This window comes from Meleagris gallopavo, chromosome Z (genome assembly GCF_905368555.1).
Source record: "Meleagris gallopavo chromosome Z, MGAL_WU_HG_1.1, whole genome shotgun sequence".
NCBI lineage: Eukaryota > Metazoa > Chordata > Aves > Galliformes > Phasianidae > Meleagris > Meleagris gallopavo.
In genome coordinates, this window is record NC_139435.1 from 41296449 (window position 1) to 41313048 (window position 16600).

General features: G+C 39.2%; 1 protein-coding gene across 15 annotated transcripts in view; it reads left to right on the forward strand.

Moving 5' to 3' along the window:
- The first annotated feature begins 6333 nt into the window (after nt 1–6333).
- AOPEP (aminopeptidase O (putative)) overlaps nt 6334–16600 on the forward strand; it is a 173204-nt gene continuing 162937 nt past the window's right edge. For all 15 annotated transcript variants that reach the window (XR_014880622.1, XR_014880623.1, XR_014880619.1 and 12 more), the window contains exons 1-2: nt 6334–6415; nt 12247–13206. Coding sequence is in view for 5 of the 15 variants with exons in the window: in XM_085214015.1 (XP_085070141.1) it covers nt 12401–13206 (806 nt within the window). In the remaining 10 variants the exon portion in view is untranslated. The remainder of the gene's footprint in view (nt 6416–12246; nt 13207–16600) is intronic.

A 16600-nucleotide genomic window follows, 5' to 3' on the forward strand; every position in this document is an offset into this window, starting at 1 on the left:
CCAGGCACAGAAATCAATTTAGCCTGTCTTTATAGGGAAAGAAGATTCTTGTTCCATAGTAGCTGATTGGATTCCTATTTCATGTCACAGATCTAGAGCTACTTAGGTGGTCGTATGTATATTTTACTCGTAACAAATGAAACATTCACATAGTGCTCCAAATGAGCCAGGTGCTCTAGAGCAGTGGTCTCAAAACATATATTGATCACATACCCTTATTTACTAAAAATTTAAGAGTAAGCAATCCCAAAATATTTATTTAAAAGTTATATATATGTAGTACTATACTAATATATTACAGAAATTTTATATAAAAGCACAAAGAAAAACAGAAATTAAAGAAGGATGATACTTTAACACTTATGAATGGTAAAAAAGTCTTTTCTTCCAATACCACAGTGGATTATCTGCAGCACTCCCCGGAGTACACAAATCCTGTTTTAGAGACCACCATCTAGAGAGAAAAGCTGTGAGGTCTGGTACCTGTTGCAGCATACTGAGGACAAAGGATGCTTCTGTTCTGATTTATACAGGATACAGGATCTCTCCCTTTCCTAAGAGGGTAGATAGAGTGTGAAACATCCATTTATATAAGAGGATGCTTCATATAAGAGGATGGCTATACGTGTTTATAGGTAAATAGGACTTAGAGAGCTACTGCAAGTCTGGCATCTAAAGGTTGATTAGATCCTGAGAATGCACACAGTAAATGAGGGACAGAAAGTTGTGCATTATGGCAGTTTCATGCAAATGTTTTTTAATAGCATTTTGGGTAATTCTACAAATTGAAATTTGCTGGGGAAGTTCCTTTAGAAACAAACTAATTAGGTAAAATTTAAAAAAATACAGATATTAAGCAGGAGAAGAAAAGAAAAGAAAAGAAAAGAAAAGAAAAGAAAAGAAAAGAAAAGAAAAGAAAAGAAAAGAAAAGAAAAGAAAAGAAAAGAAAAGAAAAGAAAAGAAAAGAAAAGAAAAGAAAAGAAAAGAAAAGAAAAGAAAAGAAAGGGGTTGAGGACAGGCTAACAGTGAAACAAAGAAAGAAGCCAAATTTTATGTCAGCACTTTAGAACAGGAACCAGCATTGCTTTCTGAACACAGATGCTCACAATAACAGTGAAAATCTCACAGCAGAACTATACAGTTTCTCCAGTACTAACTCTATGTTCTAAAATTTTTTTGTTAGCCCTGTGTAAGAACCATATTTTTCCTGTTTTCTACATAGTATTTTTTTATAATATGATCTTCAACTTCTAAACCTGAAAATGTTCGTGTTTAACCTCGTTTTCTAACTAAACTGGTGGCAAGGTAATAATATAAACTAATCAGAATGATAAAGTGTGTTTTTTGACAAACTGCCTAGACTTCTTGAAAATCAGGAATAATTCATTATATTCATCTGAGTGGTCCTTGCCCCTCTCCCAGTTTTTGGTCATGCAGAATGGACTTTCCACAAAGTGTCTCCCTGGGGTCAAATTCTACTGACCCATAAAAAAAAGTAAGTGGAATTTTCAGTCAGGAGTTTGAGCATTCAAAGCAAAAGGCCTTGAGATCCCACTTTCACATTTTCTCCAAATCCAGTTCTTATAACACTTACCCTTCGTCTCTTGTAAGCACCAGATCCACAGGTAGTGGTGAGGCACCTGTTGCCTTTGCCATGCCAGAGCACAGGGCTGTTTGGGCCCAGCCTGATGCTGAACAGACAGAACTGGCATGAGACTTAATGTTGGCCACTTTCTGGTTTTCATGTTCTCAAGCACCAAGATTTCATCTAGCCAATAACCTCTGCATTGCCTCAACCACATTGTAGCTGTTTGACTCATAATCCAAATCTGACATTTCTGTGGTATTAAGTGATCCCTTTATCCCAAAGTATAAAAGATTGCCATCTGGGCCCTATTACCACCAGTCAGATTAGCACTAGGGCCCCCTCCAAGATCTAGCACCAACTGCAGTTAATCATACCCTTTGGGCCCCAAATTTAGTTTAAAACTTAAATTCATCCAAACTGTCATTTATCCAAGCAGCTGCTTCTTGACCTGTCTCCACCTAGTTTATCTGCTTCCCTTATAACAAATCTTATTCCCACTCTTAACATCAGTTCTAGACCAGTAATGCCTGGAAATAGTAGAAGAACCCCACCTCACTACAAACTCCCTTCAGGTAGTTATAGAGAGCAATAAGGTCTACCATAAGCCTTCTCTTCTCCAAACTGAACAATCTCAACTCCCGCAGCCACTCTTCATCAGGCTTGTGCTCCAGACCCCTCACCAGCTCCACTGCCATTCTCTGAACATGCTCCTGAGCCTCAATGTCTTTCTTGATGTGAGGGACCCAAAACTGAATACAGTACTTAAGATGTGTCCTCACCATGGCTGAATACAGAGGGATGATTACTTCCCTGTTCCTGTTGGCAACACTATTTCTGATACAAGTCTGGATACCATTAGCCTTTTTGGCCATCTGGACACACTGATGGATTATGTTCAGCTGAGCATTGACCAATACCTCCAGGTCCGTTTCCTCTACAAAGTCTTCCAGCCACTCTGCCCCAAGCCTGTAGTATTACCTAGTGTTGTTGTGGCCAAAGTGCCAGATTCAGCACTTGGTCTTCCTGACAACTTGGTGTCATCTACAAACTTACTGAAGGTGCACTCAATCCCTTCATTCAGGAACTCCTGTAAAGATATGGGACACGACAGGCCCCAATTCTGACCCCTGGGGAACACCACCTGTGATCAGTCGCGAGCTAGATGTGTCTCCATTTACCATCACTCTCTGGTCCTAGCCCTCCAGGCAGTTCTTTATCCAGCAAAGATTGTACCTGTCAAAGGGCTGCCAGCTTCTCCAGGAGAATACTGTGGGAGACAGTGTCAAAGACTTTGTTGAACTCTAGGTAGACTGTGTCAACAGCTTTTCTGTCTTCACCAGGCAGGTCACTAGATTGTAGAAGGAGATGAGGTTTTCTCCTCTAGAATTCATCAACATTTTTAATTCAGAAGTCTACCTCTTGAAAGAAAATAAACTTGATGAAGAAGAGCTTTTCTAATGTGTTTTCTCACATAACTGTCTCATATTTAATGGGACGTTTTTTCTTTTCTTTTCTTTTTTTTTTTTAATTTTACCCGACACTGGAGCTGATGTGAGGTTCTGATAGGCCTGAACACATGCAGTGTACTGGAAACCCAGCATACACACTGTCAGCTTCCCCAAACACTGTCCTCCAAGTGCTAAGAGTCAATGAAAGGATTTTCACAAATCTCTCCAAAAGGTCCAAAATGCCCCTTTAAAATCAGAAGGTGAGCAGCTTTATTTTATTAAAACTATATATACAGTTTAATCTTTAAAGCTGGTACAATGCTTTTTATGTCACCCATCACCTTGATATCTCAGCAACTCAAAAGTATTTTAAAACATAAATTCTATCTTCACTACATCTATTTTATTTCCTTTCAAAACACATGAGATCAACTATCATGAAGCAACTATCATGAAGCAACTATCATGGCTCTGCTCTTAAGTGTGGAAAATTTAGTGAATGAGTTGAAGGAAACTGGTTGGTTTTTTAATTAATTCAGAATGCAATCACCTTAATTTTGAAATTGAACTATCTTCTATGATAATCTCAGTCCAGCAGCTCTTCCAGTTCTGAGTTCTTGGTTCCCAGATTTATTAGCTGAAGGACAGTTAAGAACAGGGTAGATGAATTTGTCAGTTTCATGCCAAGTTACGCTACATTCAGTTTCAGTCATTATTACATTCATCCTTCTCAGACAGGAGTGTATGTCACCTAAATATTGAGATAGTGCTTCATGGCCTAAAAGAAATATGGGCCTTTACATAAGTTGCTCTCTAAGGCTCTCCCACCTGTATCCTCATGAGCCCTGCACAAAAATTCTTGTCAATTTTCAGTAAAATGATGGAGAGAACTGAGCTAAATTCCACAGATGAACCCTATATACTTTTTGGTGTTGTCTGGAAATGTTACCCCATCTGCAGCCAAAGATGTCAGTTTGCTCCTGAGGCTTCTAGGCAATGGGACAGATGCAGTTGGCAGAGGTGGGTGAAGGCTCTTAGTGGGAAGGATAGACAAACAGTCACATCTTGGGCAGCCTTTGTGTCCAGCTGGCCCCAGGTGCAAACACTTGTCAAGGTGCCAATTTTCTTGATCTTGATTAAAAACTGTAGGATGCACACTGAGAGGTCTTTAGATCATGAGTAATACTGACTTTGGCAGGGCAACCCACAGACTTCAGGACTGCAACTGTATTTCTTTCTGACACATGGGAAGCTGGAGAAATTAAAACATCACTGGCAACTCCCCACAGCCACTCTCCTCTCCACAGCTATGTTTCAGAAGCTTTTTGGCCAGCCAAATTATAGTATCTAGAGATTCTTGTGTACTTACATTTATTCCTACCCTCTGGCATCCCATGTTCTCCTGAACCTCCTCTTTCAACTTGCTAGTGACAAGCCACTTGATACTATTAATGTTCACAGGCCTAAAGGAAAATATTAAATTACACATATGTTTACCTACATTATTTGTTTACATTGCTTTTGGAGATTAGAGACCCCCAGTGTTCAGGATTCCTGAGTGGGAGTCTTTGCAGTGAACTCTTCGCAAAGAAAGTGTTCAGTATCTCTGTCTTCTGAGCATTCCCCATTACAAGAATGCCCCCCTCATTTAGTATGGGACTCACATTTTCTCTAGTCTTCCTTTTACTGTTGGCATATTTAAAAAAAGCCTTTCTTATTATCCTTTATCTCCTTTGCCAGATTCATTCCAGGTGCGCTTTAGCCTTCTTCATTGCATCTTTGCAGACCCTGACAGCCTCCTTAATTCTTCCCAAGTGTTCAGATCCTTTTTCTACATTTCATGGACCTTCTTCTTCTCTTCGAGTTTATGCGTAAGCTCCTTGCTCATCCACATAGATCTCCTGCCACCCTTCCCTGATTTCTTACTCATATGGCCACACCAATCCTGAGCTTGGAAGAAGTGTTGTTTATATGCTGACCAGCTCTCACAGATTTCCTTACCTTCTAACACCCTATCCCATGGGATAGCTCCAAGTATGTCCCAAAGCAGAAGGAGTCACAAAATTAAGCACTGCAAATATAAACTAAGTATTTCTAACACCTTCCATGGTCTTGATTTTAACAGCTGATGACTGCCCATCTCTCCTAGACTGCAGTTAATTCAGTGCTGGCACTGTTGGATATTTTTAGGGATTATTCCTTTTGCAGACAGAAGTGACAAAATAATTTACCTGTTTTAAGCATCCTCAGCTTCTTCAGCAGCCAGCTAACAGCTTTAGCACCCTGTGTGCTCTGAGACAGAAGCAAGGGGGCTGTGACAATAGTTAATCAATTGCTTCAGGAACTTAACTGTTCATTGCCAAACTAAGAGACAGAATAAAATATCTAGATAAATATGTTACGTGAAAATAAGTAAGTTACTGATGCCAATGGGATTTTTGCTACCTTGAACAGTAATGATAGTGCTTTGTCTTAATGTGCAAAAAAGTACACTTTTCCATCCTAGCATGATTGCAAAGAGCAGTAAAAGTAACCAGGCGGTTCTGAGGCTGCAATCTGTCATAGCTGTCTGGAAGTTTCTATTCTTTTTCTTTATTGCTTATTCCTTGAGAGCAGCAAATTCAACCTTAAATTTGTATGATGAATTCTGGTCTGCTGATAATAAGCATACTATTCTTATTTGTATCGTGCATTGCAGGAAGTTGCTCTTGGAGTGGCTGTGATTAAAATTGTGAGCCTACACTCGGAGCAAAGCTTCTGAAATTCACTAACTATATCCACACACGGTTTGGAACCCAACATTTGGTGGTGTGGCAAATGGTATAGCATTTTAACAGCACTGTACTGCATCATGTGAATGCAAAAATATTGATGCATCGGAGTTTTTTAGACATTTAGAATTAAAGCAAAGGATTATATTTCCAAAGACAAATGAACTCCTAAAGACAAATATAGGGTTTTTTTATTATTATTTTTAATGGCTTGCAAAACGTAGAATTCTGGAGATCCTTTTGTTTGACTACTTGGCTTCAAGACAGGATGGCAACGTGGTCACCGTTGTGCGGCCACACAGGCTGAACACTACGCTGTAGCCACTCCTCTGCTAATGTGTATGAGTCTGAAGGATGCAGCTGGGCTAAACCTTTCAGCAGAACTCTGCGATCTCGGACATAAGAGAAACCACTCCCTACAACGAACACCACGCCTCTCCAGGACTCCTTGAGGGTGCATGGGCAGGGCCAAGCGCGAGGGGCGGGGCGATTACCATTGCGCCGCTCATTTGGGCGGGATCTGGGGGGCGGGGTGATGTCAATGATGTCATCCATGTGCGCCGCAGCTGAGCCGGAGGGCAGCGTGGGCTCGGTGGAGAGCGTGTTAGGTAAAGCTGCGGCCGTTGGGCAGTCGAGCTCTCGGGATGGCGAGGGGTGGTATTGATAGTGATTGTTAGTAATTGTCCCGCGTGTGCCGGCCTTCCTTCGCCTCCAGCCCTCAGCCCGGCACCCCTCTTGTGGGAGTAGCCCGGTGCCCCGCCGGGGTCCGAACCCCGCTCCGGGGGGCCGCCAGCTTTGCCCCACAGCCTGCTGCCGGGCCGGTTGGTGCAAGGCGCTTCTGGAAGTCTGGAAGGCAAAGTTGCCACTCCAGCTTTTTGAGTAAACTTGTCTGAAGTAAACAGGAGAGCGGTGAAAACGCACAGTCAGAAGCAGTGGGCAATCGGCAATAAGCTCTAGTCTTTTGTTGTTATTGGCTTTATTTGCTTTTCTCATTAAAAGCTTTTTATGCAGCTTGAAGCCATGTCCTTCTTGTAAGACTGTTGTTAAGTGTAACTTCCTGGAAGAACTTGACATGTGATATATTAAAGCTCTCAAGGTGATTAACAAGTTGTTCTGTTCACTGCTTCTTCTAATGCTTGGAAATGTGGAAGGTAAAACTCATATCTTAATAAATGGTATTTTGTAATTCATCTGAAGATTTCTGTGTTATGTAAGTCACTTCAAAAGTAATGTCTCCTTGTTATTTCGATGGAAGTGACAACAAAGAGCACAATAACACTATTGTGCAGTACTGGTAACAGGTGGACAGTTAGACTAGGTAATCTTAGATTTTTTCAACTTTAATGACTCTATGATTCTGTGTTGCATTTATAAAAATATGCACCAGCTGTTGCTGCTTATGTAATGTACCTCCCACCACTTCACTGTGCTCACATCCTCTGATTGGTCTCTGTAAATGTTCAACAAGCATCAATGAATGTCAGATGGTTTTTTTTTTTTTTTTTTTTTTTTCCTGGAGGAATTCATTGATGTTCTTTTGTTTGATAGGCACTTCCATTTCAGATGCCATTTTGTTAGACTGCCCCTGTGCTGCCATCTGTTGCACAGGAATAAAGTATGGTGGAATATTGGTGGGAAGGCTCAGCCTCTACTATCATACCACAATCATCTGCCATTGATGTCGTGGGCCTGCATAATAAAATAGGAGGCATTACTTTTGGAGCACCCCTTGTACTTGTGTGTATTATTTCCTTCACTCATGATAAAGTTGATTTTTACAGGTCATGCTGAGTTACAGGAGTGGTCTGTGAGTGTGGGCACTGAGAAGAGAAGATTGATTTTTTTTTTTTTTATTTATTTCCAATGTCAGGAAAATAATTTTTCACATTGTAGATGGTATTTATAAATGGCAGCTGCATTGAGTTAGAAACAATCAAAGAATCACAGAATGGCCAGGGCTGGAAGGAACCTCAAGGGTCATGAATCTTTAACCCACCTGCCACAGGCAGGGCTTCTAACCTCCTCACTTAATACTAGACCTGGCTGCCCAGGGCCCCATCCAATCTGGCATTGAACACCTCCAGGGACGGGGTTCTCACAACCTCTCTGTGCAGCCTGTTCCAGCACCTCATCGCTCTCATAGTAAAGAACTTCCCTCTGACATTCAACCTAAATCTTCCCTCCCTCAACTTAAAACCATTTCCCCTTGTCCTGCTGTTATCTATCCTTTCAAAGAGTTGACTCCCCTCCTGTTTTTAGGCTTCCTTTAGGTACTGAAAAGCTGCAATGAGGTCACCCCACAGCCTTCTTTTCTCCAGACTGAACAAGTTCAGCTCCCTCAGCCTGTCTTCATAGGGGAGGTGCTTCTGTCCCCGATCACCTTTGTGGCCCTCGTCTGGACCTTCTCCTCTGTCTTTCTTGTACTGGGGGCTCCAGACCTGGACACAGTACTCCAGATGGGGCCTCACAAGAGCAGAGTCGAGGGTGACAATCACCTCCCTGTCCCTCCTGGCCACCCCTCTTCTGATGGAGCCCAGGATATCATTTGCTTTCGGAGCTGCAAGGGCATATTGCTGGCTCATGTTAGGTCCATCAAGATCTCCAGGTCCTTCTCCGCAGGGCTACTCTCAAGGACCGCTCCTTTCAGTCTGTGTAAATGCCTGGGATTCCTCCAGCCCAAGTCCAAAACCTTGCACTTTGTTGTGTTGAACCTCATCATGTTCACCCAGGCCCATCTTTCAAGCCTGTTGAGATCCCTCTGAATGGCATCCCTTTCTTCCACAGTCATATCATAGTACACCACAAGTCTGATTTGGACACATCTTTATCTGTGTGGTCTGTCTTTTGAAAAGCAGATCCTTTTCCTCATGTGTATAGAGTGGAAATAAGATCCAAGATACTTTTGCACCTCTGTAATGCTCTACGCCATCTCTGAGTTTTAAAAGGGCCTTAACATCATCTGGTCCATGCCCTAGCTCAAGCGTGGGCTCAGTAGGTTGCTCAGGACTATCCTTCAAATCATTTTTTTTTTTTTAAATAAAAATTAAAAATTTAATCCATACACAAATGGGTTCTTTCTAAACACAGTAGTTGCAGATTTATGGGTAGGTCCTTGTAGAATATTTAGGTGTATGTCTGGGCTTTGCTTAATGATATAGGTCTTTGTTTACTGCTGTAGTTCAGAGAGCTGGATGAAGGCTCAGATTGTTTGCAGGGAATATCAGGATGCTCTTCTTAGCTCATTTTCCATAAGTAAGTTATACCTATGTCTCAAGCACTGATTAATTTTATGTTTTGTCTTTGGGAGTGGGTATTTTTGCAGAGGAACTTATTTTGATTTTTCAAGTCTCATTTTAGCTGAAAGATGGAAGTTTTTTTTTCTTGTAGTTTCAACTCATGGGAAACAGCTTTTGCTACTGCTAACTTGTAATTGCTCATTGCAGCTATAGTTCACTGAATGAGAAGGAACAGCATCAAAACACTATTTTTCAGCACTGTCAGCACTATTAGCTATGCCAGCAATGTATGATAGCCTGTGTGCTGCATTCATAAACATCTGACCAGTGGAGGTAGCCCACTGTCACCACTGCTGAAACATACTACTCACTGTGCTCACATCCACTGTTTGGTCTCCAGAAAACTTCAGCAAAGAAGCATCAAAGAATGTCACTAGGTGCCATTTTTCCAACATGAAGGAATTCATACTATTGACATACTCTTGCTTCATATGTATGCCACGTCAGATGTCATATTCTCAGACTGCCCCTCTGCTGCCATCTGTCAAATGGCAGCAACGTATAGTGGAATACTGGTGGGAAGGTTCAACTCTACTGCCAGCATCCGCCTCTGATGTCGTAGGACAGTGTTATGAAATTGGAGGTATTACTTTCGGAGCAGCTCTCAGCATTTCCGCTTCCAAAGTCTCCAAACATAACTCTTATGTGAAGTTATCTTTTGAGAACAGTATTAGATAAAAATATACGAATAATCTTAGGATAAAATTTTGTGTGGATTCAGTGACTGTTGCTAACAGCTCAGCACTTTTAAGAATTAGTTACTGATATAACTGCTAAATATGAATATTCTTCCATGCTTTACTCTCACATCTCACACCAGAATTATGATCTAATTTTATATCAAGAATTGGGTGACATGGGTAGGAAAAGCCAAATGTGATAGAGATAGAATGCAGCTGTCTGATGAAAATACTTTTTAACGTGAATAAAATGTAACTTGTTAAATCATATTTCACATGCACAGGGTATGTTTTAATATAGTTCCCTACATGCAGTTGAATGTTCTTGGTCTTCATGAGTGGGTATTAGGTGTATAGTCCTTTGCTACTTTTGGATACTTACTAATATTATAGAAGTAGGTGTGTTTAAGCTAGTGGAATTGATATTGGGCAGATATGACCAAAGACAGTTTTAGCTTTTTTTGAAAGTATTTATTTCATAACATCAAGTTTGCTCTCTGGTGTCACAGACAGACCTGAATGCATTGCTCATGTCACAGCATTTGCAACCTTTGACTGCTCTACTGGTTTTCTCAGTTAGATTTTATGGCAGGAAATGGTTTTAATATCCATGTGCTTGTTATGAACATTTGTACAGCAAGTTGAGATTTTCTGAAACTTCTCTTCCTAAGTACTTTTTTTCCAATTTTTTTTTCCTGTTTTTCAGACTTCTTTAAGTAGACATAAATCACTATTGTTATATTAGAGCCCAATGTACACTGCAGGGTACATGATGTTTTACTTTCCCCTATTTATTTATTTTTGTTGTTGTTTGTTTGTTTTTAATTCAGACTGGAAAAATGAATGTGTACAAAGATAAGTCATTTTTGCAAAGCTTAGTGAAGTCACTACAGGAGCTTGTATCTTTTTTTGATCCCATAGAAAGTTAAATTCTGAGAGTACACATGGGTACATCAGTGCAAGATGTGAAATGTTTTCTTGTAAATATGTAAAGTTTGAAAACACTTGAAATAGAAAACTGTTATGATCAATAAAAATATAATTCAGAGAAAAAGTTTAGGAAAACCTTCACATAAAGAACAGAGAAGTATCTGCCAGCATTAGTTCCAAAAATCTAATGTCTCTTTCAGATAATCTTCAAGTATTCTGAATTTGCTGAGATATTTCAGTGATTCTTTGCATGTGGATTGATGTGAAGTGAAAAAAAGATTTTTCTCTGCTTGACTTCAAAGACATTCCTGTAATAGCTGTTTCTGAGTAGAAGAGAACATTCAGAGAAGTCCCTTTTGCAATGCTTTGTGTGCTTTGTGTGAAATTAGTTCAGATTGCAGTTTAATGGTTTCATGGCCTGAGCCTTTCACTTACTGATAGCATACAAACAAAATAGCAAGTCCAAGGGGAGTCTAGGCTCTCCTCTGTGCTTACTTTAAGAACTCCACAGAGAACAACGTTGGACACTAAAATCTGTATTGAGTCTGTGAAACAATAAACCAATGACTCAAGCCAGTATCTGTTCAATTAAGGTGCTCAAAAACTTAGCTGTGTATCACGAGAGCATCACTGATCTGGCAGGAGAGAACTACAAGTTTTAGCACCTTCTTTCTTTCTTTGACTTCTAATCTAGAAAGCAATAAAAAGAAGGACTGAAATGTGATAACCATATAATTTCAGCTCAGTGGTTGTAGCAATCAGAGAATGCTTGGCAGTTAAAATTCTGTGATGAAGTGCTTGCAAAAAAATATTGATGTATTTTAATATGTTCTTGCTTTGTAATAGTTGCATATTTTCTGTAAGATGCTGTTATTCTGACTGAATTTCTAGCTATTAAGATATAATCATATAACTTAAGCATAAAGCTATAAATTTAAAAAATCTTCATGAACCATCTCCTAAGAATGCATCCACAGTAAATGGACTTCTTTTCTTGTAATTTACTAAAAATGCTGATATGAGAGTGGTTGTCATGTGGAACGTACGTTAGTCCCTGCTGTTGCCTTGTATTAATCAGACTGTCACTTCAAAGTTTATAACATATGAAGTGATGTAGCCTATGCTTCTTACTTTGAATTACAGCTGAAAAAATGATCTTTTGAGCTAAATCATGTGACAAAAATGCAGCAACTTGAAAACAAATAACACAGTAATAAATCTAGATGTTGCATAACAATATGTATCGTAAGTATTTTTGAGGGTGAAAAGAGTCATCTGGAGGCCTTCATTTAAGTAAAGTTTATTTCAGTTTATAACAGCTGTCTGAAGGTACATTGACTTTGGATTTTCTCTGGAAAATAAAGCCTTCTTAATAGCTAATCCTGAAGCAAGTAGCTTGATCTCATTCTGTGGAGACACTGTTTGGCTGTACTACTTTTAAACAAAAGCAACTGGACTTTTTAGTACTTTTCAAAATGCTTCGAGTTGTGGAACAATTATCTGACTTGGTTTTGTTTTTGCTTTTTCTTACAGAATGAGAGAAGTGAAGGAACTACAACTGATTTTTATATTGTAATTTGATCAAAATGTGTTTGGCACAAGAAGATTGAATATTCTTGCTTCTTATGGAGTCATTATAAATAACAAATGGCTAAGGTTCTGTAAAACTTAACCACCAGTCTGAAACATGGAGATGCAGCTAGACCCCATGAAGGATGACTTGCCCTTAATGGCCAACACTAGCCACATGCTTGTAAAGCACTATGTTTTGGACTTGGATGTGGATTTTAAAACTCAAGTTATAGAAGGAATGATAGTTTTATTTTTGGAGACAGGGAGCAGATACAGGAAAGCCAACAGTAGTGGTAAAAAAGGCTGCCAGTCACACCTTAATGAAACCTGTAAAATTGGGGCATCAGAACCCTGCCACAATTCTGTGTCAAACGGAAGTGTCTTCTCATCTGAAGTAGAATATAGTGATTTTGCTGTCTGTGGTAAATGTGAAAAAGATACTTCTGATAAAAATGGTAACCATAGCAACGAGGAGCAAACTTCTAGGATTTCTAGTTCAAAGAATTGCTGTGACAGAGAGAGCCATGGGAACAAGGATTTTCTGCTGGTATTGGACTGCTGTGATTTATCTGTGCTAAAGGTTGAGGAGGTAGATATTGCTGCTGTGTCAGGCATTGAGAAATTCACCATGTCTGCTGAACTAACTGATGTTTCAGAGGAGCTGGAAAATCTCAGAAATCAGATTGTACACAAACTTGTGACTTTACCTTCAGATCGCTGCCAGGAACAGCTATACTATTTCACTTGCTGCAGCCAGGCACCTGGCTGTGGAGAGCTTGAGTTTACTACTGGCAGCTGGAGCTTGGAGATAAGGAAACAGGGAGTTCAGACTCCAACAGACTTTCCTCATGCTATAAGAATACGGTACAGAACCAAACCTGAAGGAAGATCTGTTATATGGACTACCGACCAGAGTGGCAGGTATGTAAGTTAGCTGAAAGATTTTGCACTTGTTAATTTTAAACACAAGCGTGAGAATGTTCATTTGTGTTCTGCTAAGGAGCTCTGTGAAAATGACAAGCATTCCCTTTCACTGTATCTCTTGTGTACTTGGTTTGAATCCTACTGCTGTCCTGCAGAATAAGATTAATGTGCTCTGGAGACTCCACAGTGCTTGCAGACCTCAAGCCTGCCTAAACAATTGTGCTTCCTCGAACAAAATCAGAAAAAATAATTACTGAGATTGGGGTAGGTGTATGAAGGGAATAGGAGATTATCATTTTGAGGAAAGGAGATATATGTGACAAGTTATTTTCATTTTAGTACTTTGCATTCTCTTTCCTTTCTAGCTTAAACAACAATTCATACCACATAAAAATCAATATGCTGAACATGTAATAGAATATCTTCACAGCTAGTCTTTTATCAACACTGTACTAAGTTTACAGATTCAGTCTTTTCCTCATAAATCTCTCATAGTCAACTTTTAAAATCTTCTTCACCTCTTATGTAAAATACACTGATGTTGGCAAAGGAATTGCTTTTTTATCTGACTTTTATGAATGTACAGTGTTATATGGAAATCTTCAAGATAAGATTTTTGTGTGAGTGGATCCACAATTCACTCTTGACTTACACAAGTGTATCTGTAATGTTCAAAAGTGGATTTTAATAACTATTATTTCTTTTGTCTTTGATACTTTGAAATTGGGGGCAAAGTTGGAAAATGATGAATAAATTGTGTCTAATGCTTCCTTTTCATTCCTAAAGTAGTGATGTATAGTTAACTTTCAGTTATGCTAACATAAATTAAGAGTTTGCTCAGAGGCACCCATGTCTGGTATTTAGTTTGTTCTACTGGTAAACTGTAATCAGCATCAAGCCCAGTAGTTAATTAGTCAGTGGTTAATATTCATTAATTCCTACACTTCCCCTTCTCTCCTCACTCCTCAATAAATTATTAACAATGTAAGTGCAAGAAGTTTAACTCAAGATAATAGTTAGTTACAGAAATTCTGAACTTTGGCTAAAGCACAAGATAATATAATTCTCAATAAGTCTGTTACCGTGAAGCTTTATGGATTAGTGGGTTTAGGCGCATTCAGGTATGAGTATGCAAACTTGATGCAAACACATCAGGAAACACTTCTCTTTTCAGTACAGGAACTAAACACAGATAATTTCAGCATTTCATTGCATATTCTTTGATATTAAAAAATATATGAGTTGGACAAGAAAATGAAAAAGCCTGACTTAGTGTAAGCACTTCTTAAGAACAACTAAAAGCATCAGTTTGTTATCAACTGTACTCAGTTCTGGTGAGGCCATACCCTAAGTACTGTATTCAGTTTTATGCCCCTCACTACTAGAAAGATATTGAGGCTCTGGAGTGTGTCTAGAGAAGGGCAATAAAGCTGGTGAGCACAAGTCTTACAGGGAGCTGCTGAGGGAACTGAGATTATTGAACCTAGAGAAGAGGAGGCTCAGGGGAAACCTCAATGCTCTCTACAAATGCCTGAAAGGAGGTTGTGGTGAAGTAGGAGTTGGCCTTTTCCCACAGGTAACAGTAATAGGACAGGAAGGAATGGCCTCAAGTTGTGCCAGGGAAGGTTGGATATTAGGAAAAATTTCCTAAAGAATGATCAGGAGTTGGAATGGGCTGCTGAGGGATGGCTGAGTCACCATCACTGGAGGTGTTCAAGAAATGTTTAGTTGTACTAAGGAACGTGCTTTAGTGGGGAAATATTGATGGCAGGGGAACAGTTCGACTGGTTGATCTTGGAGGTCTTTTCCAACCTTGGTGATTCTATGATTCTGTTACTCTAAATCCAAAATACAGTGCTATACCTGCCACTATGAAAAAAATCTGTCCCAACTGATACCAAAACACGCGGCTTGCAAATTTGCCCCTAATGGGAGATATTTCCCACTGTTTTTCTGACCTACTTGCTAGCACTTCTAGTGCTGTCTAAATTAGTTACTGATTTTGTTGATATTAATGAGAAAACAGAATTGGAAATCTTTCTTTAATGAGGGTGTAGGATTGAAAGAGTATCTTTGATATGAAAGGCATCAATGAAAAAGCATGACAATGAAAGCTGGATCCTAATCATGTACTGACCTGTGCATTGTTTACTTTGGCATACATGAAAACAGGTCAGTCTATTTGGACTGAGGTTCAGTACATGCATATGTAATTGTTTTTTTTTTTTTTAGTTTGGTGCCAAATTGTAGATGAATAGGAAAGATAGATAAGTAGGAAAAGATAAATTATGGAAAGGAGATGAGTTGAATTCTTGGAGTATATGATTCACCCATGATTGCTATAGAAGAAGCATACTTTTAGAAGGCATTAAAGGACAACTGTGCAATTTTGGGGAAGCTCAAGAAAGATTTAAATTTGCACTGATTTCAGAAGTACCCAAATTGGAAATAGTTAAAATATGAAATGATCTCTTAAAAAAAAAAAAAAGTGAAATCCTGATATTTGTTTGACCAATTTAAATGCCTTTTCTTTACAAAACATTTTATACCCATCTAGCTTATTATCTTTGTACTATCTTACTGTTAGATTAAAATATTAATGCATTTTTAAAGAATTCATGAATGTTTTTTGACTTTATGAAAGCTATACATGTGAATACAGCAAGCATAAATGTATAATTAGGTAAAAATGCAAATACAGATGCAAGTAAACATACGTAAATGCTTTTGTTTTTGAGCTGCAGTATTCAAGTGTGTCACAGATATAGCTGAACTACTTAGTTACTCATTTTGCTATAAATAATCTTGCATTTCTGTAATGGGAGCTGAAGCATATGAGACAAACAGTGATAAGGCAGATATCTAGTGACATGGTACTCAAAGAGGTGGCACCTAACATAGCATGATGGACCAGAAAATCCCTAAAATGGGAGAAGACTCACTGGATATGCATATGAACTTCTGAGTATAGCACAGGGTATGACTGGCCACAGCTGTCACAAAGAAAGCTAACATCTCAGAACAAAGGGGCCATTGTGTGATCTTTGTTTTAGATAGTTATGTTAGTTGAGTAGATCAACTGCTGATGTACATGTTTCTCCCTAAGTTCACTGAAAGATTGTTAATGTGTCCCTGAGTCAGCCGGGTCAGCATGGGGGATTAAATATATGGCAGCACAGAGTATAAAAATTAAACAAGGAGTGGCTGTTGAAGACAGCTAATGGGCTTGCACGTCTTCATTCCATGTATTCCTTCCTGATGACTGTAAATGTCCAGCGCCGTAGTGGTGAGTGTCTAACAGGCTGGTAATAGGAATCACGTTGATATTGTGATTTGAACTGTATATTGTAGTAACTGTATTTTAATAGGGTGAAGTTACATTTGTTCTGTG